Raw genomic sequence first — 26,115 nt, forward strand, 5'->3', positions numbered from 1 at the left:
TCATAACCGAACTGTGCATTAGTTTTCTAAAAAAAGATTTTTCCGGGCTCGTAGAGCCAAAAACCAAAACCAAAAAATTAATAGCATTTTTTTTTCGAGCTATTTTTTATCACGCAATAACCATGGCTCAAAAAATCAGTAAAAGATCTTCAAACTACAGAATTGAAGCTTCGAATTTTTTTTTTTTATTTTTCGATACGGTCAATTTTACAAAAATAAAGCATTCCAAAAATTACTAAAAAATTTATAAAATTTTATTATTCTTTTAATTTCTTCGATAAGAGTATTAAAGCTGTCTAATTTTATTTAATATATATTTACAGGTATATAATATTATCAATGTCTCAAAACTAAGTATGCCAAAATTTTTTTTAAGTTGCGTCATGATAAGTAAAAAATTTATGTAAAAGGTTTTGATCATCAATAATTTCTTACGATCAGAACTTTTACAAATTAAAATATTTATTTATTTATTTTATTTTCAAATTTTCACATAAGGATTCGAACGAAATTTGATATTAAAATCAATTATGATTCATCAAATTAATAATCAATTATTAAACAACTACGGTACAAATCTTCTTTTAAAACTTTTTTAATGATACGAAGTTCAATTAATTTATACCAATAAATAAAAAATCGCGTGACCTTGACAAGTCCGTTGTAAAGCACAACCTCTCCGCTTCGCGTTCGAGTCGTGCAAAATAAAATTTTATTATTACTATTTCTGAAAGAAATGAATTTTTAAAAAATTTAATTTTTTCCGCTACTATATTTGAGCGCCCTGCACGCGCCCACAAAATAGTACAGACCTGATGTTTACATCTGTCAAAATAAAAAGTTACTAAATGGCAAATATAATGCTGAAATTAATTAAAGAAACTACGCTCAACTGGGTATTTATAATTACTGTAAGTAATTTTTTGAATATTCTACGTGTCTTTAAAATTACTTGTACGTTGGCCTTTTTTGGATAAATATTAAAATTATTTTTTAATTACTCATATAAAATAAATATGATATTGACAGTTCAAGGTCAATGAAAATATTATTTTCCAATCTCAGGTTTTAAATTTTTCTTAAACGAACTAATGATTTAAAAAAATAATCTTAATTTTTTTATTCATTATAAAATTTATATTTTTTGCATCTGCTTATTCTAAATAATTTTAATTTAATTATAAAGTTTTTCAGCTCTAGTACTTTTTTTAGTGCGGCTGCCGGCCACCAGGCAGCGCCACATTTTTTGGAAAAAAGTGGGGGGCACCCTTGGAGAATGGCCTTAAAATTAATATTAAAAAAGTAATCTATATTATAAATATATAATATATACATACGATATAATCTGTAAAAAACATAATGTTGTACAGTTAAGGAAAATAAATAATAATAATAAAGTATTCTATATTTACAAAAAAAAAAAAAAATGATGACATTAGGAGACTCACTATTGATTTAATGTATAATAAATCTAACTTATAAGATTGAATGGTTTAAAGTTGTATGGATAAATATTTAATAATAATGATAATAAATGCAGCTTAAATACATTTAACACAATTTTTATGTATTGAAATTAACTTGATATAATATGCGATCCATGCATTTTAACATTTTACAGTAAAAAAGATTGGTACTATAGCAAGCTTGCAATTTTTTCTACCATAAAATGTTAAAATCCAAAACAGATGGAAACTGTTGGGTCTTTTCCAAGTACTTATAGTCTAGATCGTAATGTAAATCTTTTCGTAAAAAAGGCCCAGACTCCGAGATGAGTGCCCAAGGTGTTGGCGTGCAGGTAACTGGAACAGCTGCAAACCAAAATTGTAGCACTCTCAGTGCAGATGCACCAAAGGAACTCAAAGCGGGCCCGACTCAAGTAGAGGAAGCACTCGACCCCCCCCCCCCCACTCAACCAGTTCTCCCAAGCCAGACACCTTCGTCACTCATCTCGAACGTGGGACAACGAAAAATATATTGGACGCCTCATAATGCGAAGCGTTTGAGGTCGTCTTCTATTCTCAACACGTCAATCATAATCCTCTTCGAGCTTCGAAGACAACTAACTCAAATTAACTTTTAAACTTTGATTCACGCGTGATTTTTGATTTAGCGAGTAGAACGCTACTACGTTCTCAAACGGGCGAATTTCGAACCTCCAAAATTTTAGACAAATTAGACTGGTGGGTTTCAAACCTACGCTCTTTCGGACTGGTGTATAGTTTGTGTCATTTCAAACAAATGTCAAAAAATTGTTATAGCGAAGATTATGTAATAACTCAAAATAATCGAAAGGTCCATAGCCGCACGATAGGTCAGGTCGCAAAAAAGAAAGTGGGAGGATAATTTGCTTCCAGGCCAAGAGGCTAAAGCAGAAAATGTAAAAAAAATGTATATTTGATATAGTTAATACTTTTGTTTTACTTTATTTATATCGATAATACAAAAATTTTAACGGTTAATTTCTAATATTAAAAAACATCTTATGAATTTTGTGGGCACAATAGTAACAACTGTTCTTTAATTTATGGTGAATTTTATAATTAATATTTTGAAACTATTATCCTAACTTATATTAATTTTTTTTCTTTTGTTGTTGTTGATTCTGCAACGATGATTCCTGATATTCCCGTACTAATTTTTCTTCAATTTCAGGTAAACATGGACTGTATCGACTATATTCCATTGTAAATTCTCCTTTTCCTTGAGTCGAAGACCGAAGATCCCCAGAATAACCAAACATTTCATTTAGAGGTACTTCTGCATAAATAGTTGCCCATCCTTCACTACTCTCCGACCCAGTAATAACCCCTTTACGTTTACTTATTTGACCCAAAATTGTGCCCTTCCGAAAAAAAGTAAAACAGTGTTAAAATCACATTTTTTCATAAACTTCATCATTCGTATCAATTAAAACTTTGCATTCTTACTTGAAATTCATCAGGTGCTGTGATTTCGACTGCCATAATGGGTTCGAGTACTTGCCAAGATCCATTTTCAAAAACTTGTCGAACAGCCCCTTGTGCTGCTAGTTGAAAGGCATATTCTGACGAGTCAACTATGTGATGTGCACCATCAATAAGCCTCATTTTAATTCCGGCAATTCTGTGTCCCGTTAATAAACCTTTTTCACACATAATTCTAAAGCCTTTCTCAATTCCAGGAACATATTGTTTTGGAACGTTCGTACCAACAGTTTCATCTGAGAATAAAACTTGAGTATTTAAATGTGGAGGTAATGGCTGTAAATGAATTCAATAAACAACTATTAATTAAAAATACAAACATATTCTTCATGATTTAAAAATGTGTACAGTTCATTGCTTGCAGAACCAGCATGCGGTTAACCGTTTGCTAATTTAATGAGTTTTTTCACTATTGCATTTTAAAAAATTATATAGCTCTTTCTCTGTAAAAGTTTGCGGTACATGAAATTATAATAAATGATAATTAAAAAATATTTCAAATCAGTAGCAATAACTTTACCTATCCGAAAGTTTAGAAAACTTCGTTGTTTGCTTTTTAACTTCCCGCTAACAAAATTGGAAATTTAAAAAAAAAATAGAAGTTATTGGCTTTAGTCCGATTTTCAAAAATCGAGTTTTGAACAGATCTCTTCAGGTCCTAGAAAGCTATCCTGACTATTTTTAAAAGAATGTCCGAGTGTACGTACGTATGTATGTAAATATTCCATAACTTTGAACTAATTCACCGATTAAGATCTTTGACGAGGTAGTCTAGATGGCTAATTAATTCCTAAATACTCTGAGAAATTGATTTTGATCGGTACAGTATATTTCGAGTTACTTCAAAAATAAAACCATTAAAATTAATTATTTTCAATCACTCCATTTCTATCATTCATCCATTAGTATTTTCTCACGGTAGATCTTGATACAATTGGTTTTTAGTAATTCTCTTTGAATGGAAAGTTTACTTACCCAGAAATAAAATATTTTTGAAAAAATTTATAAATCATTCTATTAAAACTTGTATTATTATAAAACCTAATAAAATATGTAGATCCACAAAGCGTTTTTGTCAGCATACACGTAAAATTTTGTTAGAGGAATTTGTCATTTTTTTTTTTTTTTTCAAAAATATCTCATGTTGAAGCAAATTAGCAAGTTGTCTAACTTAATATTTTGTATTAGGTGATTCTGCGCAATTTTCGGATAGTAATAGTCAGAAAAAATATTATTTGAGTAACTTAGACAATATTATGCATATACTAGATATGGAATTGATTATGAAATGAAAAATAAAATCCGGGTGTCGGTTGGCCCTGCGGGCCAGCCCTAAAACTTCCCGCTGTTTTCGAGCTCAATGAGCTCGAAAATCTTATTGCATGCGATTGTTTTTTTATGAGCTTTTCCAACTCTAACAAGTTACGCTTTATGCTAAAGTTTAAAAGTTTAAGGATCGGAAATCATTAATGATCAAGAGGTTTTTAACTTTTAATTTCCGATTATGTTTAATAAACTAAATGTATTGAGGCAGAAATCGATGCCAGTGATCAAAATTATGATTTAAATGAGTTTTGGCTTAGGTCAGAGCAATAATATATAAAATATCCGAGAAAATGATTAAAAACTGTGTTTTTTCGATTTTCTCGTTGACAACATGGTTGAAACTAAAGAACAAGTTTGATGGCATTATATGATGATCAAAAGAGACCATAAAAAGGAAAAGTTTGGATGATTTTAGAGACATTTTAGTACAGTACATTTTGATTTATCTGGAAAAAATAACATAAAATGTTATTTTTTTAACTTTTCAACGCTGATATCTTTTGAACTAATTAACCGATTCTGATGTTTAAGGTGGCAATAGGCGCGCTTTATTGAATTCTAGCTGATTAGAATTTGAAAGCGATCGATTCAGCCGTCTTGAAGATATTAAAAAAAAACCGTTTTTTACCATTTCTTTCTTCAACGATATCTCTCAAACAAATTAACCGATTGAGATGGTTAAGGCGGCATTCGATGCGTTTCTGAGAAATCAATAAAAAACTTTAAAAATTTTTTTTTTTTCGTAATTCACAAATATTTTTGAGTCTACTTGATCAAATGATCTGAAATTTTCAGAAAAGTTGATGGCCAACAAGTTCTATCGATTGCTGCCATAAACATCCAAATCGACTCACTAGTTAACTCTCTCACACGCACGCACACACGCACACACACGCACACACACACACACGCACGCACGCACACACACACACATACTCTGACATCATTGTGAAAATAGTCAGAATAGCTTCCTAGGACCTCAAATCGTCGACATCTGATAAAAACTCGATTTTTGAAAATCGGGGTGAAAACAATAACTTCCCGAAATTTTTGAAAATCATTGATTTTCTGAGCGAGAAGTTAAAAAAATTTTAAATTACTTTTTTTCGCATAAATGGAAGATTTTCTAAAATGGAGTTAGACGATTTGTTAATTAAAACGTCGAAATAATGTTTTTCAATTAATAGAATGACTACAAAAGTATTTTTTTATCACGGTTTACTTCTTATCAACTAGTATGAATACGATTTATGTCAGGTGTAAAAGTTCATTCAAAATTCGCTAGTGTTTGATGGCATGAATCTGTATAATACTGCTATTAAAATGTCTTAGATATATGTATTTTATTGAGTATAGTTCAAGTCAATACTATAATTGCCCTGTCCATATACTATGAAAACACGCAAGTCTGAAACTGCAAGAAAAATTTTTCAGTTTTCTAATAATTGTAAAAAAAAACATGTTTTACTTCAATGATTCCACTGACTCTTCCAAATTGTCCGGCTCCTCCAGACTGCTTTTTATGCAAGTAATCAAACTCACATGGCGCAACGAGAGTTTCTCGAAAAGAAACTTTTGGTTTACCGAGAACAACTTGACAATTATATTCACGTTCCAAACGCTGGGCGTAAATCTCTAAATGTAATTCGCCCATGCCAGAAACGATACTTTCCTGCAATTAAAAAAAATTTACTACTCAAGACATATCTGTAGTGTACATTTTAATTAATGTATACATATATATCAGTTATGTACCTTATTGTCAGGATCCCAAAAGAAACGGAATGTTGGATCTTCTTTAGTGAATCTTGCTATGCCTTTGGAAAAATTATCTCGATCTTTGGAATTTTTAGGTTGGATCGACATTGAAATAACAGGATCTGGTACATGAATTGATTCCATTGATAATTCCAATTTTGGTTGATTCACAAATGTGTCACCTGATGCACAATCAATGCCAAAAAGTGCGAAAATATCTCCAGCGTACACGGTATCTACATCTTCCATTTGATTAGAATGTAGACGGACTAACCGAGCTATTCTAACCTAGAAAATAATTTACAGATACATGAAATACATAAATTTATTTTCAATGAGAGATTCAGACTATCTAATATCACACAAATAAATAAAATAGGGTTCTCAATTGTATTGGAAACATAAGTGATTAAGAAACTTAGACATCGGTTGCGTCTGCAATGGATAGTTAATAGTCAATCTAATGATACCTCGGTGTTAAATATAAATGACAAAAATAAAAAAATTTCTAGCTTTTATTTTTCAAATAAGTTAAACACTACTCGACTCATCAAATCCAAAAACGGATCAGCTCTAAGCCTTGATGAGTCCCTCCAATCGCCACAAAGTAGATTCAACTTCAAGCTATACATCCTAAAATGGTCAGATAAGTTTTTTCAACTCCAAAACGTCAATATCTCTTGAAATGCGATTTCGAAAATCGTACTAAAAGCAATTACTTTCTTTTTTCTATGATAATCATCATTTTTCACAGCAGAAATTTAAAATAGTGAATAATATTATGTAAAGTGAAGAAGTAAAAATATATATAATGCCCAGTAAAATTCGACCAAGTATATTGAGCCCCTTTACGGGCGATCAGACCTCGAATTAGTGGTGACAACAGTTTTCTTCAAAAAGTTTTGGGAAAAATCGATCAGTATTTACATCTTTAAAAATAACAATTGTCTTTTTAATTTTTACACGTACAGTAATATTGTTCTGAATATTTTTCTAAATTTTTTTAATCAAAAGGAAGTTTAACAACTGAAATAAAAAAAAACCTTTTTTCAGTCCATCTTTCACAAAGTAGTAGGCATTTGGATATCAACAATTTGAAAAAATATATGGGAGCTAGTCTTGACCAGTACTAGAAGAAAATCAATTTCAAAAGATCAGAGATGCAGATGCAAACTGGCGGTTGATTTCGCGTGTAAGTCCCCATAGATAGTATGGGTAAAGACAAAAAGTTTAATACATTTTGTAACGTAATAATTTCTAACTCGATATTAAACACAATCGAATTACTCAAATACTCGAAATAAATAAAGTCGGAACTTAAAACAAAATCAGACCACGTTATACTTCACCCTCTCATCTCCTCCAGATCCTGACGGGCGCCAGCCGACTTTCATTTCCTTGCTATCGGCAACCGGTCTTAAGGTACACATAAATGAAAATCTAAATCCCTTGGAGATGAGAGACATGAGCGGTGGTAGCGGCATATGCTGGTGCGCTCAGCATGCTAGGTTGTAGAGAGAGGGTCGCGGTTCTTACTTTGTAGAAGGAATCGTTCAATTAATTAAATTAAAATAATATAAAATAAAGAAAGAAACTCAACGAAATACTGTTAATATGACGTGGGAGCGACACTGAGGTCTCGAAAGGCCTCCTAGCCCGTCAGTCACATACACACCTGATACGACATCGGGAACCTCTCGACAGCGATGAATCTCAAACACTCGATACACTTCCCTATATAAATTCTTAAAATTAATTAAAAAGATGCGGTAACTCGCGATGATGGAAGGGTTCAGATATTCTTGTGGGGGCGGGGGGTAGACCAATAATGACTAAACAATCTAACTGGTTCAGGCTTGAGTACCAAGGCCTCTAGCTGTCACATTGTTCGATACTGGAAGGGCTCAAATATTTTTCCGCTCTGCCCCCCCCCCACATATACACAAAAAGATTTGAGCCCTTCCATCATCGAACAATCGGCTAGACCCCTTGGTACTTTGGCCTGGACCAGCTCGATTTTTTAGTTATTTTCTTCTCCCTCTTCCACACACATACACACACACACACACACACGCGCGCGCGCGCGCGCGCACGCACGCATGCACACGCAGCTCTAAATCCTTCCATCATCAAAAAATCTGACAGGTAGAGCCCTTGGTACTCCGGCTTGAACCAGTTATATTTTTTAGTCAAGTGTAATTTTACCTGAACAGAAGCCCGACTGGGTTTACAACTATCCAGCCAAATCAAAAAAGCATTACATTCTGCCAGGTGCCCGTAATCGGGGCCCTATAAACGTTTAGTCTAATATCCGAGTACCCGATGAGTGCCCGATTTCATTTTCTGCCAGGGTTTACTAACGTAATAATTGGAGGTGTGCAAAATTAGATTTTCCAGTTTTATGAAATATTCGTCTTTACACTTTTTTTATCACCGCATAATTCATCGACAGAAATCAAGAGTATTCGAGTTAAATAAAAAAATTCTTTAGTTTCTATTTTTCGCATAACTTGGAAACTTTTTGACCGTTCGACTTTACGCACATTTGGAGCTGTCGTCAAATTCACGGAAAATACGCGTAAGACAATAGTAGAAACACGGACTAGTTTTTATGAAAGTCTGGTTCATCAATTATCGATACCTGAGTTACCACCGTTAAAAAAAAAAAGAAGAATAGTATTTTTATAGTTAACCTGCAATATATTGACGACTAAGTTAGGATAAATTAATATTATATTAATGGACTATTTACGAAGAAACGTTTCTGAAAATAAATCGTTATTTTACCGAATCAGTTCGATGTATCAACGGCAAGTCGGTTGAAAATGGATCGCAAAATCATTGCAGAGGCAGCGTATTCTAACCATGACGACAAAACTGCAAGGAATATAAAAAAAAAACTTTCGATCCCGAAAACATTAACTCGAAAAATTCTGATTTCTAACTTAAAAAGTTTAGAACTATAGTTTTAAGTGTCCAATCACCTTGAGCTTAAGGACGCAGAAATTTAAAAAATGGTGGAACAGTTTTACACGTCTCGATATAGAATGGTTGGATTAATAAAAATAATAATAAAAATGGATCGCAATACAAAAGTAATTTCTGATGACTTTGGTGAATGGCATGAATACATTGAGAAACTTGAGTAAGATAATAAACTTTTAAACGAAAGGTGAAATGAGAAATGATAATTATAAAAATAATTATATGATAATTTTTTCGATTTTTAATTATAGATAAAATTTAATCAATGTTGAAAATAAAAATATTACCTTTTTATGATTTCGAGTATTATAAATATTATCACCTTTTTGTAACATTCCTTGATAACAACGGAAATAAGTCAGCTGACCAAATTTCCCAAGTTCTAGTTTAAAAGCTAATCCTACAAATGGATGATCGCCATTTCTATCGGACTTGAGAGGGATTTTTTTTTGTTCAGATCTGAAAGAAATATCAACGAAATAAATCCAAAAATTAAAAATTAGTCATAAAAATTGTTAAACGATTATATACTTGAAAACCATTATATGTATGTTAAAATTATTCAAAAAAGAAATCAATAATTTTTTTCTTTTCAAAGACACAATTGCAAAAGTATCAATAGATTAAAAAAGTTACCGATTAAAATTGAACCCTTAATATTTATACTTATTACTTTCTGATTGCAAACTATTTTTATCCTGGAAAGTTGTTAATTTCAGTATCAAAATATACCAGTCCGATATTATTTCCGATGTAGTTGTAGACCAAGGAGGTTTAGTCCCGTCAGAGTTTATAGCACTCATTCATTGGGTCAAGTACACTTTATATCCAACTATACAGTGGTACCAACTTTTGTTGTAGCAATCTGTTAATCGATAAGGTGAATTTCGAAGAGCAATTTTGTCACAGATACGGATAATAATAAGGAAAAAATTTAATTAATTATTTATAATTTAAATTATACATTAATTAATTAATTACTCAGGACTTAATTGGGCAGAACACGCCCATTGAATAGAAGCGCGACTAAAGTCAGTCAATCATACATTAACATCTAAACAGCGTACATCTTGTTATTTCTAATAAACGTGTGTTATTATTTCATTATAAGTGATTTATTAATTTATAAATTACTGGTAATTACAACGTATATGAAGTCGTGAATTGTTTACAAAATTTTTTAATCAATTTTGTTAACAAACTTACCCTGTTTCTTTCAAAGCATAGTTAGTAATCTCGCCTGGATTCGGTAAATAATCTAAAACAGCATCTAATAATGGTTGAATGCCTTTATTTTTCAAAGCTGTACCGACTAAAACGGGAGTAAAACTTCTTTTTAAACAACACCGTCTGATCGCGTTCTTTATATCATCTACAGTTATTGTACTTTCATTTAAGAATAATTCACCCAGTGTCTCATCAACATTACTGACTTGTTCAATGAGTTCTTGACGTCTGTCGTGAGCTTCTGCAATTTAAAAGGAACTCAGATTTTAACATAATTTTCTGCAGCTATACCTTTGAATTAAGTGTAAACAAATTATTTTACCAGCTTCCATTGTTTTTGGAATTTCTTCTTCTCTAATAATTTCCCCATAGTTACCATTAAAATAAATAGCTTTTTGTGTGACTAAATCAATCAATCCTTGACATTCAGATTCTAAACCAATAGGAAGTTGAATAAAAGCTGCATTATGATTCATTTTACTTCGCATTTGTTCTAATATTCTTTTTGGATTCGCTCCCATGCGGTCAAGTTTATTAATAAATGCTAAACATGGTACATTGTAACGTTTCATTTGACGATTCACAGTGAGAGTTTGTGATTGAACTCCACCGACAGCACACAAAACTAAAATTGCGCCATCTAAAACTCTCAATGCTCTCTCAACTTCAACTGTAAAATCGACATGACCGGGAGTATCAATGATATTAATATTATGATCTTTCCAAATTGTATAAGTTGCAGCTGATTGAATAGTTATACCACGTTGTCTCTCTAGTTCCATACTGTCCATCACAGCTCCAACATTATCTTTACCTTTTACCTGCATAAAATTGTTTTATTATGTTGGTAGAATGTATATGAAACTATTATTATTATTTGAAAACGCATATTAGAACGAATTACTTTAGAATATCAGTTTAATCATTCAAAATAATAAACTTTCGAATATGTTTATTAAATTATCCCTAAATGAGGATAAGGTGGAGTGCTATAACTCAGTTTCGTAAATTTCTCGTTAAAACTTTTTATGTAGTCATCGTTTTAAAAGTTTCGATTCAGAGCGATAGCTGACGACTGAAAAGCGGTTGATATACGGCTAAGTGATATAGTTTCCGAATGAAATGTATTATTAGACAAAGTTAATTTATTTAAAACCATAAAATGGACGGTAGAGTATACGGTCCAGCAAGGTCATGAGAATCGCGGTCACCTGCTCTCGTGATCTTCTGATATCACGTGGATGGAAGACATCTTGAAAGGAGAACCTTTAAAAAATTTAGGGCTAAGGGATTTAGTTTCAGAATTTTGTCTATTACCACTGTAAATAAAAAGTAGATTGTAGTCAACGTGGTCAAGTAAAGATTCAATTAATATAAACTGAAATTTCGCCTCCAGCCGCAATTGATACTGAACCAGTTTTTATCATTTCTGAAGAGCAGTTTTGATTATTCTTTTAATAATTTCTTAACTGCGATGAGAGTTTCTGCAATTAAAAGTTTTCTAAGTGGTTGTAAAAGTAAATATGAAATGAGAAAGATTAACTTTCTGTCTTTTTTACGATCAACAGTATAAATTAATTTCAAAGTAATATCTTCATAATTTGTATTGCTACTAAAGTATAATGTTAATTTATTATTAATGAATAAAATGAATTATAATAATATAATTTGCATAGCGACATCGTTTGAAAAGTCAATGAGAAATACCAGGACCCGTGGAAAAATTTTCTGATAAGGCCTGATATGAAAATTGGCCATATTAGACAATATATGTACAGGTCAGATTTGATATTTCCTGATATGGACATATCAGAACATTATGGTGAGATCAACATTGTTATCTCGGGAATAAAATTTATATATAATTTTATAAAATTGTATATAACCTTATTAGTTGTGTATACAATAATTGTCATGGAAAAAAAAAAAAACAAATATCCAGCCGACTCATGGGCTCAATCCAGAGTCTTTTAGATTCAAAGACTCGGTCTATCAACCACTGTACCGAATCACAAACTTGAAATGTAAAGTTGTTTATATCTATTTGACTTAAATTGAACTTAAGAAAATTAACCCTTTCCCGGTTGACCTTGAGTCCCTACTCTCAATTTAAATCGTACGTCTCTGTCTTAAAGCGAGAGAGCGCTAGTCTGTTGAAAAGAGAAGGGGCAGAAAAAATAGTAGAAGGGGGCGCATGCATGCTGTAACGGGGCACTTAGAGGTTCGACTGCTTAAATCGGTCGCGTCATTTCGGGGAGCCCCTCAGTTCACACACCACACTTATCAACGCATATTCGCTACCCAGTCCACCGAGACTCCGAAAGAGGCCCATGGGTCAGTGTGCCAAACATCCTAGACGGAAGTTCAGGCGAGGTCACGTGGATGACCCCTCCTCGGATTTTATAGCTATATAAGGGCGAGCAATCAGCGATGAGCTCAGTTAATACGCAGTTAGCATACACTTAGCATCTAGCAATCAGCTGGGAGATGTAGTGAAGGGCTGAGGATGCCTAGCGAGGTCCTTACTCTACACTCTCCAGCTCACTAAGCACACATTGCTGTCTATCTTTTATACTAGTCAAGTCTAGTCAATTCGTTGTATTGTAAGTCCGTTAATTTATTGCCAAGTCCGCTTATTTACTGAAAAAGTCTAGTCAGTTTATTTTTTGTAAAAGTCTAGTTAGTTGATTCCATTTTAATCTATGTAATAAAATCTGTGCCATAATATCGAGTCGTCGCCAATAGTCTTGCAAAAGGGTCAATCAAGTATGTTGTAGTCCACGTCCAGAATGTCCTTCGTAATTTGAAGATCATCGATGTAAGTCTACATGCAGTTAATTATAAGTTTGCCTAACGCGAAGTTATTTATATTTAGAATTTTGTTGAATTTTATTTTTAATTTTGTTGAAAATTATATATAAATCTCGGAATTTCATTTTGGCTTGTTGATAGAAATGATTAGGATAAAGTATTTAAGTTGTTAAATTTTATTACAAGAAATAGTCATATTGTATAAAATAAATTCTTCAAACCGATTATGTTACTGATGAGATCAGACCCAGGATCTCATACTTACACATATTAATACAATAATTCTTTTGGTTTTCTCTTATAATCTAAATGTCCATATATTTAGTAAATCACGTTTGTAAATAATCAGAACTTTAATAAAATCAATAAAATAATATAATAAAGAGAATTACACTATAAAATAAATTCTTTACACTATTCCCTCTATCCTGTAATCAGGCTGCGTACTCAGTCATACTGGGTATTTCAGAACCCAGTTGCTCATAATCGAAGCAGCCGGACAAGGAGGATTGCTCGAACTTTCTGGTACGACGAAGCCAGGGCAAACCCTTACAATGCACTACTACGATTAAACCGTGACTCACACGGCCTTAACAACAAACTTTGGTTGGCACTACCCCCGTAGAGCTCACACCGATAAATTTCGATACACACTTACGGGAAAGGCCGCAGGGTTGCCAGATTGGAGGATTTTCTCGCAATTTTGGAGAAAAAAATTATTCTAGGAGAAAATTTGGGGAAATGAAATTCGTGGGAGAATACGTGGGAATTAGATTTTTTTACAATTTGATTTTGGAGAATTGCTATTCTCCATTATTTTTTTTTCTCAATTGTTTTTTTTTCGTTATTTCCATAGATATTGTAATTAACATATGATAAACTTTGAAAAGCATGTTGTCGTAATGCTGAACTTGTCTGTGAGTCGATAGAAGAGCCATCTTATAGATTTATTGTAATGACTTGAGATAGCGCTTCGTACGCAATTTTTTTTTTTTTAATTCAAAAAAACTAAAATATCTAACGGTTTTTCAAATCTAACCTACACAATATTTTTATAAATAATAGCTTTATTAATATTGAGTCTCTTATTATTCTTATCAAAATGAATGATGTCGCAAAATGAAAAATTAAAAAAAAAGAGATGAAAATAGAAACATATTGAATAAAAAGTCTGCTTCTTCCACTGTGACAAGATGGTATAGATCAGCTTGGGAAGCAATACCGCTATTTTCTAATAAGATCTCAAATATTGCACACCTCAAGCGCGAAAGCGCTGAGGATGCATTATGATCGCTTGAAATTTTTTGACTCATTTACTCACATTAAGTTTTCTCTATACTCTTTTGATTACAATGAAATGGGTCAAATTGCATACCAACATAGGTTTTCACTTTGATTATAGCCACAATTTCAAACCGGTTACCTTGGAACTTGGTATATGTATTTTTTGTGTTACTGTCCTGATCTAGTTTGAAAATAAGCTCAATCGGTCAGTAAGTTTGAAAGTTATAGCATTCCAAAATGTTCAAAATGTCAAAATAACATATTTTTACTTATTCTTCCTTTTATATCTTTGTAATGTAATAACTTCGACTTTCTATAAAATCCATCTGAAATCTCTTTAAATAAGCTTCAATTTTCATGCCTATATATGTGCCTAGACCACGAAATTACTTATCTTACTATTTATTACATGAAATTTTTAGTAGATTTCATAGAAATCTAACGGCAAGATAATAACTCTATTTTTTACTTATTTAATATCTCTATACCAAATAGGTATATTCCATAATAAATTGTTACGTAAATGACACTATTCCTAAAAAAACTTTCTTCTTAAATATTTATATTCCTAAGAAATATTTATTCTTAATTTTTTCAATTTGTATATATCTTTATTCTTAAATAACTCTATTCGTCAATTTCACCATTCTTAAAATTTATCTATTTTTAAAAATCTCTATTCCTAAATATCTCTCTTCTTAAGTATCTCTATTCCTGAATATCTCTATTCTTAAATATCTCTATTCCTTAATATCTTTCTTATACATAGTAAATATACGTAATAAGTTACAATAAAAACGGATATAAATTATATAAAAAAAATTTTTCTTCAAATTGCAACAACTGAAACAAAAAAAAAAAATAGTTGTGCTGTGCACTTGGTCCAGACTAGAGTACCAAGTGTTTAAGCTGTCATTGACGTCTAAGATGGCCAGCTCCTCCTTTTTTTTTGTTAAAAAAAAATCGTTACTATTAAAAAATTAAACTATTAATTCAGAATATCAATAACTAATTAAGTAGTTTAAATATTCGGAATAAATTAAATTTAGGATAGTTATAGCAACATAAAAGATAAACAGTAAATATAATTTATTTATTGTATAGGATAATTGTGTATTGAGTTTATAATTTTCTATCGGTGTTTGTGAAAAATCTATGAAATTATTTAACGGCATACAGAAGAAGTAGTATATACTGTAAAAAAAAAAAAAAAAAAAAAAAAAAAAAAAAAAAAAAAAAAATAGGAGCCCTTTAACAAGTAAATATTTAAATAATTAAGTAATTTTCTAAACTGCATCAACTATTTTTAGTCTTCATAATTTCATTAAAAAAAAAAAAAAATTAATAATATATTTATGATGATCATTTTCAATTGTTCTTCTCAAATTAGTAAAAATAAATTGAATTTGCATAAATAAATTCAATTATATCTTAGATATTTTTAACCGATATCTATATCTCTGCATTGTAAAGATAACAAAAAAGTATATGAACATCGTGTTTACTATAGAAACAAAAATTTATTGTCAACTACATAAAATATAAATTATTTTGTAAGTTGATCAACATTTAAAAAATAGAAAGACTTCCTGGACAACGTGCAAGAAGTTCTAGATACACGTTTGATGAGTATATTTTTCACGAAGACCCGCGATATCCCGGTCGACGTTACGTTTGTTCATCTAAGACGACATTCGATGCATGTACCGTATCTGCTTTAGTACATGAACGCGGTAATCCACTCGTTGTTACTCTTTCACACGATCATCATTATGAAAGACCCACCCTAAATATTCGTGAGCCTGCCATCAGAGCATTACGGGAACGTGGACATGTTTTTAATAAGTATCCAGGTGACATTGTCAACGGAGTCTATAGAGAATAATTTTAAATATTTCATTGTATTTTTTACGCATAAAAAAAAACCTTTCATCATTTATCAGCATTTATCCGATTGATTTAATGTCGCAATAAATAATAAAATTGTTATTATTGCACTTTCTCTATAAATTTATAGCTTGCCGGCAGTTGTACCTCTATTGCGTCGAGATGCAGCCAGAGAAAATGTGATGAGGGAACGGCGTAGCATTATACCAGCTATACCTGATACATTAGAAGCATTGGCTCCGATACTAACCGACCTCGAAATAGCTCGTGGAATTTACTAAAATCATTTTGTTGCTGTTGATGGCTCTATTGGGATAGTTTTTGGAAGCATATTCATGATCGAAACTATGCGTGGTGCAAGGGAACTCCATTTAGATGGGACATTTCGAGTAAATATTAATTTTTTTCATGAATAACATATAAAAAATTTATAACAAAAATTATTTAGTCTCGACCGATAACTCCCCCAAGCTCTCAACTTTTGGTTGTACATAGGCGAAAAAAAGACGTTGTTAGTAATATTTAACTATTATTACGTGTGTATTATTGCGTTATCATTTATTGTTATGTTATATCTTAGGGTGTATCCGTGTTATTTGTTATTTGTCAAAGAAGGACCAAATTTTTTTACAATAAATTTTGGCAATATCTTAAAGAGCGTATTAATACATTAGAAGATACCTTACAATTTGTAATAACTGACTACGAAGCAGCACTTATAAATTCAACACGAGAGAGCCTTCCTAACACACGCATCAGGGGGTGTTGGATACATTACATTCGAGTAAAAAACAAAATTGATTTTCAATCGATAAGTTTTTCAATTCTTTTTTTAAAATTAATACGCTTTCTAAAGTATATTTTTTGAATAGCTGGTCGGTTATTTTTATTAACGTAAATTAAAAAATTTTCATGTACACAGACCAATATTATTTTGATTTATTTTATTTATCAATTAATAAATCTACAATAAATCGATAATGTACTGTGAATTTTAGGGAAAATGTAAAGTGAACAATGATTTTAATTGATTAGTTTTTTTTTTAATTTCAAAAAAATCAGTTCCATGTATTGGTGTGTGATACTTTTCAAAAATTTTTTTATCATTAGTCTTTTATTATTATAAGAGGAGAAGGGAGCTAAATAAGAACAAAAATTTTGTAATTGCATTTTTTCAAGGGGTCCATTTCGCCTCTTCCTCCTTGCTATACTTGCTATATAACATCAAGGTCAAATAGCGATATATTTTGGTTTAGGCATGTACACGAAGATGGAACTATCTTCGTCTTCCTCGTGATGAAAGAGGAAATCTTATCTTGTCATCATCGTGGGCAATTGCCTTGGTGCCTGCCAACAGATTTGAGGAGGCCATTATTGTTGTCGGACAATAAGCTAGCGTTATAGCAAATGATTACCCCAACGTTCTTTTTTATACATCTTATGTAAATTTTTATATATCTTATGTAAAAACGAATATTGTTTCTGAGACATTTAACCGACAATTACAAAAAAAAGTTAGGAGGAGAGCGCCCACCGATTCCTCGTTTCCTCGGTGTGTATCCAATAAATAAAATTAAAAATTATCATTATAGACTAATAGCTATAGTTCAAGCTATTAAAAAGATTCTACTCTAATCTACTTCAAACTATAGAATCAAAATAATAGATTATTGTCTTTATTTTACTCCAGTACGAATGTCAACCATCGCATCAGACATTGAAGTACTGTGGCGTCAGTTGGATAATCCTGTACCTATTGACGTCAGGCGACAATCACAGATTGAAAGAGATCGAACCATTGCAGGTCATCAAGCGTTACTTGCATCTGGTCGATATAGAATGGAGGATTGTTTAAGTTCTATTTTGGATCATCAAGATAAAAACGGTCGAATTGAAATGAGATTAGAAATGGAAAATTGTTAAGGATCTTATTTTAAACAGAACGATTAATGTGTATTAGTTTAAATTTTATTAATGAGATATTTATTTACAGATCAAAATGAAGATTTGGTTGATGTAGATATATACCTTTGAATAATCTCCAAGATCCTTGTCATTTGCCACCCTGTACGTATTGTATTTTCTTTTTTAAATTCAGAATTAATCAAAATTTATGCTTTTTCTCGTCCAGTAAAACCACTACCTGATATTCAACCAGAGGCTCAGCCATTACACCCTAGACCTAGAGGAAGAAATAATGAACCCTTTGGTAGACGTGGACGTGGTCGAAGACAAAATCAACGTGTTCCCCAGCCATACACTCGTCGAGGTTGTGGTCGACCAAGAAGACAACTACCTGATGAAAATCTACCTTATAATGACCGTGACATAAATATAAACATCCTCAATCCGGGAGTAATTAGGAAGGATGAAGAAAACAATAATCTACTAAATAATCAGTTTGTTAACAATCATGTCGGATTAGCTCAAAATCATCGACAAGCTGATAACGATATTATCCGTCATGATAATCATGCACGCGGTCGGTTGAGAAGACAATTGTTAGATGAAAATTTCCCCCATCCTGATGTAGTCGTTGAAAACGAGGAAGACTATGTTTTGAATCAGCAACAGAACCTTCCACATGTTCAGTTAGAATCTAATGATCAGCAAGCTGGTGATGAACCAAGACCTAGACGCGGTAGACTCAGGAGACGACGACCTGATGTTATGCCACTGAATGAGAATATCCACCACCCTATACTTCTTGTTGAAGGTGAAGAAAACCATGATCTGAATCAACGTAGAAATCAAGTTGAGTTAGTTCCTGATGATCAGCAAGCAGGACGTGATCTAATTGATCGGAATCATAATCGTGGACGGGGTAGAAGAAGAGGTCATGCTAGAGGTCGTATTCGAAATGAAGTTCCTCGAATTATACATTACATTCCGGAAGTAGTAGATGTAGATATGAGAAATGCCAACGTTCTTGCAGAACTTGATGACAGAATTTCAATATCATCTGGTGATGACGAGATCAATAGTAAATGATTTGTCACTTATTTTACTCCAATACTTTCAATGTTTTATTAAAATTATTTATTACAGATAATGAAAACCACAATGCACAAGCAGTAATTAATCGAATGCAAAATAATAATTTAAGAATTCTACGGGAAGTTCATGGAGGACACGAAAATTTGCAGGTAGCCAATAACGAAACTATGTGCAGGATATGCTGGGTTGGAGAGCGTAATCATGCGATAGTTCCGTGCGGACACACAATTTATTATCAAGAGTGTTCTTTAACAGTAAATAGAGAACAAGATGTTTGTCCTATATGTCGAGGAAATATAAATTCCATTATAAGAATATATATTTGATATGTTTGTAATTTAAGCAGTTTCATCTGCTCTGTAACCAGTGTTTATGATTACTTACCTTTGTTCAATATATTGCTCTGCAGGTGCCATAAGATTGTATATATACGCCCTTTTACTATTTCGATATTAGTTTTCATTAGAATACGTCCTTATGGCACCTGAAACGCGATGTATTATTTAAATTTTTTAAAACACCTGTATAACCTTTATTAATTAGCAATGAAAATTTTATCCAATAGATTGCTGATAATTAATAAATTTTCTCATTTATTTTACATCACTATCGAGTAAATCGTTTTTTAACTTATCTTTAAATTCTAAACGAAATAAACAGCTTAATTCGTTAACTTTAAAATAGAATTACAATTTATTCTTAGTAAACAATTTAAATCGCAATAAATTGTACTCCAAATATGATTTTAGTGAAGGACATTTGAGTAGGAAAATTATTTCACATGGAGATTGGTGTAAGCTAAGTCAATAGGACAGCCCAAATAATTTTTTTGCTACGGTATTATTTTTTTGTTAAGCAAGAAAAGCTGAAACTTGCAATCTTAGACGTCCATGACAGCTAGAGCACATAGTAATCTAGCGTGGACCAAGTGTACAGCTCAAATAATTTTTTCTGTTCCACAATTTTTTCTTTTTACAAAAAAAAAAAAAAAAAGAACGAGCTGGCCATCTTAGACGTCAATGACAGCTTAAACACTTGGTACTCTAGTCTGGACCAAGTGCACAGCCCAAATAATTTCTTTATTCCAGTATTACTTTTTTGTTAAGCAAGAAAAGCTGAAGCTGGCAATCTTAAACGTCCATGACAGTAGCTGCAGCACTTGGTAATTCAGCCTGGACCAAGTGTACAGCTCAAAAATTTTTTGGTTTTTTTTTTTTGTTTCAGTTGTTGCAGTATGAAGAAAAATTTTTTTTATATATTTTACATCCGTTTGTAATGTAACTTATTACGTATATTTGCTATGTGTAAGAAAGATATTAAGGAATAAAGATATTTAAGAAGAGAGATATTTAGGAATAGAGATATTTGAGAAGAGAGATATTTAGGGATAGAGATATTTAAAAATAGATCAAATTTAAGAATGGTGAAATTGACGAATAGAGTTATTTAAGAATAATAATATATAAGAATAGAAAAAATTAAGAATAAATATTTTTTGGGAATATAAATATTTAAGAATAAAGTTTTTTAGGAATAGTGTTATTTACGTATAAATTTATTATGAAATAGACCTATTTAGTATAGAGATATTTACGAATAAAGAAGTAAAGAAGAATTATTATCTTGCAAATCTAACTATTGTATTTGTCCGCATGATGGAATTTTTCAAAAAATTTGCTATGTGTTAACTCAGCTCGACGAGCTGAGTCAGAAAATACATTTGGTTCAAAAGTTTATATGAATATATATATACATATATATATATATATATATATATATATATATATATATATATATATATATATATATATATATGATATAACGCGCCGTTCTCCAATGATAGCGTCCACAATTCTACACCGATCTTAATGAAACTTAGTACATTTATTCTATGGACGATTACCTTGGATAAGCTCGAAGATGAGCCAAATCGGCCAATAAGTTTAGTAGATATAGTTAATTGAATTTTTGTAAAATTTTCAAAAAAAAAATTGTTTACCGATTTAACCGGATGTAACTTTTAAACGGAAAGAAATAGATTATTTTTGTTTGTTCTATCTGGAAGCTCGCTCGATAGCCTTCAATTTTCACTATGCAGCTCATTGATTTGACCACTTTTTCTGATAGAAAAATAGTTTTAGAAATTTACAAAATATTATAAAAAATAATTTTATGAAGATCGTCACTTTGATTATTACCACAGTCTTAGACCAATCACTTTGTAATTTGGTATACGTATTTTGTAAGTGACTACCTTGATCGTGTTGAAAAATGAGCTCAATCGGTCGATTAGTTTAGAAGTTATAGCATCCCAATGTTTTCAGAATGCCAAAAATTCGTATTTTTACTTATTCTTTCGTCAATATTTTTTCAATGTTATAACTTATCGACTTTGTATAAAATTCATCTAAAAGCTCTTCGAATAAGCTTTGATTCTCATTCCTATATTAGTGTCTAGACCAATGAAATTTCTTATCTTACCACTCATCAAATGAAATTTTGCTATTGCATTGGTTCTCCTACTTCCAATAGATTCCTAATAATCCTAACTATTGTATTTATTAGTAAATTTCTGAAACTGATCGAATTTATATTATTGCTATGTAACACTCATGGAATCTAAATATTTCAATTCAAACGTGTAAATTCAATTTTGTTTTATTGACATTTTTTATGACTGATTTCAAGTATTACCTTTAGATCTATCATAATTGAAATTTCAATTCAAATTATTTTATTCAATTTCGTATACGAAAAATCGAATTATCTACGAAAAAGTATTCTTTTTTTTCACTATAGGATTAATAAGTTCTAAAGATATCAAAAAAAAATTTATTTTGTTATTAATGTTTATTTGAAAGGTTAAAATAATTAAATAATGAGAAATCTACTTCCATTTCAGCTACCGAATGGCCTTTGTATTATTTTTATTTTCTTTGTATTATTGATCACAAGCACCCTATTAAAAATCACTATCTAAATCTACCTAGTTTAATTGTAATTAAATAAAACAATAAAACTGATTTTTTACGAAAAATTAAGCAGCCATTTTTATTTTTACTATTGTTATTATTACAAGAGTAAATTTTTTTTTTTATTTTTTTCTTCCTATCAACTACTGGCAGCAGCACCAGCGTAAAACAGTAGGATTAAGAAGAAAAGAGTGACATCTACAGCAAAAATGCGGGATATTTAGAAAAAAATTTGAATAAAAAAAAAATCAACACCAAAAATGCTAAAGATGTTTAATTCTAAAGAAGTTTACAAGACTGAAGCAACAGAAGAAGTAGCATCCGTAATATTGGATGTCTTTCATTCACTTGGTTAATTGTCTTTTCAAAAGTTTTGATTAAACTTACTTTGTATTTCTTGTAATTTAACCAATTAATGCAATTCTACTAAACTATTCGTTTTACAAAATAAATATATTTTATATTTATTTTTTTCATTTTTTAAATTGTTAATTATAGTAATTTTTTCTGACTATTTGATTTCATGATAAAAAAAAAAAATTCATTGTCATCTAAGATATTCAAATTGGTCTGCCATATACGCCTGCGCTTTGCTTTTATGCAAGGTGCATTAGTACAAGGATCTTGAAGTAGAGGCACTTTCTTTTTTCGCTCTGAACCGTCCTCCTCATTACTCGTGAAAACGGCGCTTTAATTTTGTATAGCAACTTGCTAAGACGTTATTTAAAAATAATACTATTATGGTTTTGATAAAAAATAAACCAATTCTTATTTACTTTTAAAACCACTTAAACCTATAATGATTTCGAATAAAATCTATAAATTATAATTTTGGGGAAAAATGTTTAAAAAGCCGCCTTTTTGGGGTAATAAAAAATTGAGGTGGGGTGTTCATGAAAATCCGATCTGGTAACCCTTTCCGAAAAGATTACAGATATCAAATAAATGATTAATTTATAACGTTCTCTTCTATTTCGCGCGTCCCACGGCGGAGTGTAGTTGGCGCTCAATAGCCGTTATGGCTCTCCGTTGGTCGAAAACTGAAAATAAAATAAACCCAGAACCAAATATCCCACCGGGAGATGTCCTGAATCTCCCTGGACTGGCTGCTCCGCTCAGGCTGGGTTAGAAATCCTAATTGGGCGCCAGTTCGTGTGCCCCACGAACAAAATTAACTCGAAATAACACAACGGAGAAAATGAAATGAAAATAAAATAAAATGACAGGATAGCGATTTCAGATTTAGGAAAAAGGATAGCAAGAAAGATAGCAGTAATTAAAATAATAAAATTAAATAAATACCGGGTTGATGACCATTTGCTTTAATTGTCCATTAGTTAATTAAAATAATCAGTTCAATATATAACGCATACTCACATAAATAATGTTCAAAATAATAATAAATCACTTACAAAAGAAATTAATAGTAACAGTATGCGCATATAAAATTAATTTAAACAATAATAATAATTCATAAACAATAAATGTATTGTAAAATAAATATAATAATACTTAATATTTCACTCGCACCGGAAAATAAACAAAAGAAATAGCTAAATTATTCTCCAGTACAAATTCCCAGTAAATTCCACTGGTGGATTTACGGTACTTTAAAATAATATTGTTTGTGGACGCAGATAATAAAATACTTATTTGATGAATCAACTCGAAATAAATATAATATTAATTCAAATTAACACTGATTAAAACTCAAATTAATAATAATGGTTACGCAAATTAATAATATGTCTTAACCAATGTTCAAATAAATAATAATGAGTAATTCAATTCAACTCACTGATAATTTTATAAATAATACTCAGATACTAATAATTTCTAACTCACATTATTAGTGATCGATACGTAAATTATTAATATTTATTAACTTAAATTAGTAATATCTCATAAAGTTTATCAATACTTAGTTATAAATAATACCCAACATAATAAAATTTATAACTCAAAATATTACAACTCAGCGTTGTGTAATGTATATCTATATACATATGTCCGTCTATCGCAGCCCAGTCGCATATGATGGTCACCACGTGACATAAAATAATAATAATAATAAAATATTTCTGCACAATAAATTTTCGATACTAAATAATCGTGATTAACATTAAATCATCCACTGGACTCGATCACTACCAATTTTATTTATATGCCGGTAATCCAATATTTATAAACAATAATACCACGTCAGCTACGTGATATTCACGCGATTGCAAATGGCCACCAACGCGGGAATGCAACGCTACACGCCAATGAATTAACGCAAAGGTACTTACAGATCGTTGGTGTACTCAAAATGTACGGACGAGATTACTCCAGATATTACAATATGTAATAATTACTCCTTCCCAATACTCGGAGCAACTTGGCCACAATAGCCCAAAGTTAATTAATAAATAATTAGCAGAAAAAAAAAAAACTCAAGTGGTGCAATACAAAAAAAATAGCAACCAGGCACACACACTGCTCGTACAACAGTTTATCCACGTCTGACCATGGCAGCACGTGATTTTCATGCCGGCACCTCGACCGGCCATCTTTTATATATGCATCTCAGTTTAGCCCATCGGAGTAATATCTCTGTCGCATTTTAATTTCAAATACTACCAACGACGACGTACCCGATGTCAACTGTGCAACACTGCCAATTCCTGACGTCAAATGCCCAATTACCCCTTATCTTCTGACATTGACGGTAAATTAAATTGCCAAACCAATTAATATTGTATGTAAAATAATTATAAGTTTCATTTATACTAGAATAACTTGCTGCTGACAACTGTTGCGTCGCCGCGCATGCGCCGACCAACACAATAATTACAAGCATATAAATGAAACTAATAATTATCTCCCAGCCTCATAATTATACTTGTAAATTCAATATAATCAGTAATCTTTGCTAATTCCAGCGCAGCTTTCATCTAATAAAGTAATTAAATACAAGCAGAGTAATAATAAATATGAAATCTTATATATATAAACAAAATAATCATAAAATTAACGAGTGTAGAGACGTGAGAGCAGCGTGTGCTGCCATCTGTTGCTCACCGACCTAATGTGAGACTGCTACGATATTTAAATATCGTGACAAATTTTGTTATTTGTATTTTCAATTATGATATAGTTTGTAGAGTAACGAGACTATTAGCGGTATACCCACTTATAATGAAGCAAGAGCTACTTCTTTTCGTAAATTAAAAAGAAATGAGAAGTAAAAATTTTTTAAACTCAATTTAAAATTTTTCAATACAATATCTCAGTTTTTTATATCTAAATTCATTATTAAAACTTTGAAATTCTTTTTGCTATTTCAAAATTGGTCTTACTAGCTTATTGGAACAAATTTTTAATAAAGTTTGTATACTTTATAACATTTATAAATGCGGTAAACAAAAAAATTTAATAGAGTTTATTAGATTTTATGAATCATTATAAAATCAGTTTTTCTGAAAAATGTTACATTATTTGATCGTATCCAAATTATTTTACAAAATAAACGTGTGCGGAAAGCACGCAAAAAAATAGTATATGTGCTTATATCAGAGCACATCAAGCCATGTCAAACCTGATCAAGAATTTCTTTCACAGGCATATCAAAATATATATACCCTATAACGTTCCCTACTATTTTACGCGTCCCACGGCGGAGTGTGGTTGGCGCTCAATAGCCGTTATGGCTCTCCGTTGGTTGAAAAACAAAACTGAAATACAATAATAACAAAACCAAAATGTCCCACCTGGAAATATCCTGAATCTCCCTGGACTCACAGCTCTGCTCAGGCTGGGTTAGACAACCTAGTTGGGCGCCAGTTCGTGTGCCCCACGAACAAAATTAACTCGAAATAAAACAACGGAGAAAAATGAAAATGAAACTAAAAAAAATAAAT

The 26,115-nt window shown here is 31.2% G+C and overlaps 1 protein-coding gene across 2 annotated transcripts in view; it reads right to left on the reverse strand.

Annotated features, from left to right (window-relative positions):
- Positions 1-2,422: 2,422 nt before the first annotated feature.
- Positions 2,423-26,115, reverse strand: part of LOC103574345 (elongation factor G, mitochondrial) — a 44,649-nt gene continuing 20,956 nt past the window's right edge. Inside the window, exons 1-8 of one of the 2 annotated variants that reach the window (XM_014443678.2) lie at positions 24,505-24,705; positions 10,585-11,083; positions 10,242-10,503; positions 9,323-9,494; positions 6,048-6,338; positions 5,761-5,964; positions 2,931-3,242; positions 2,423-2,845 (exon numbers count right to left, since the gene is read on the reverse strand). In XM_014443678.2, coding sequence (XP_014299164.1) covers positions 2,576-2,845; positions 2,931-3,242; positions 5,761-5,964; positions 6,048-6,338; positions 9,323-9,494; positions 10,242-10,503; positions 10,585-11,053 — 1,980 coding nt within the window. In that variant the 5' untranslated portion in view covers positions 11,054-11,083; positions 24,505-24,705 and the 3' untranslated portion in view covers positions 2,423-2,575. Of the gene's footprint in view, positions 2,846-2,930; positions 3,243-5,760; positions 5,965-6,047; positions 6,339-9,322; positions 9,495-10,241; positions 10,504-10,584; positions 11,084-24,504; positions 24,706-26,115 lie in introns of those variants that run through there. The other variant, XM_008553775.3, reaches the window with a different exon arrangement.

This window comes from Microplitis demolitor, chromosome 6 (genome assembly GCF_026212275.2).
Source record: "Microplitis demolitor isolate Queensland-Clemson2020A chromosome 6, iyMicDemo2.1a, whole genome shotgun sequence".
In the NCBI taxonomy this organism is placed as follows: domain Eukaryota; kingdom Metazoa; phylum Arthropoda; class Insecta; order Hymenoptera; family Braconidae; genus Microplitis; species Microplitis demolitor.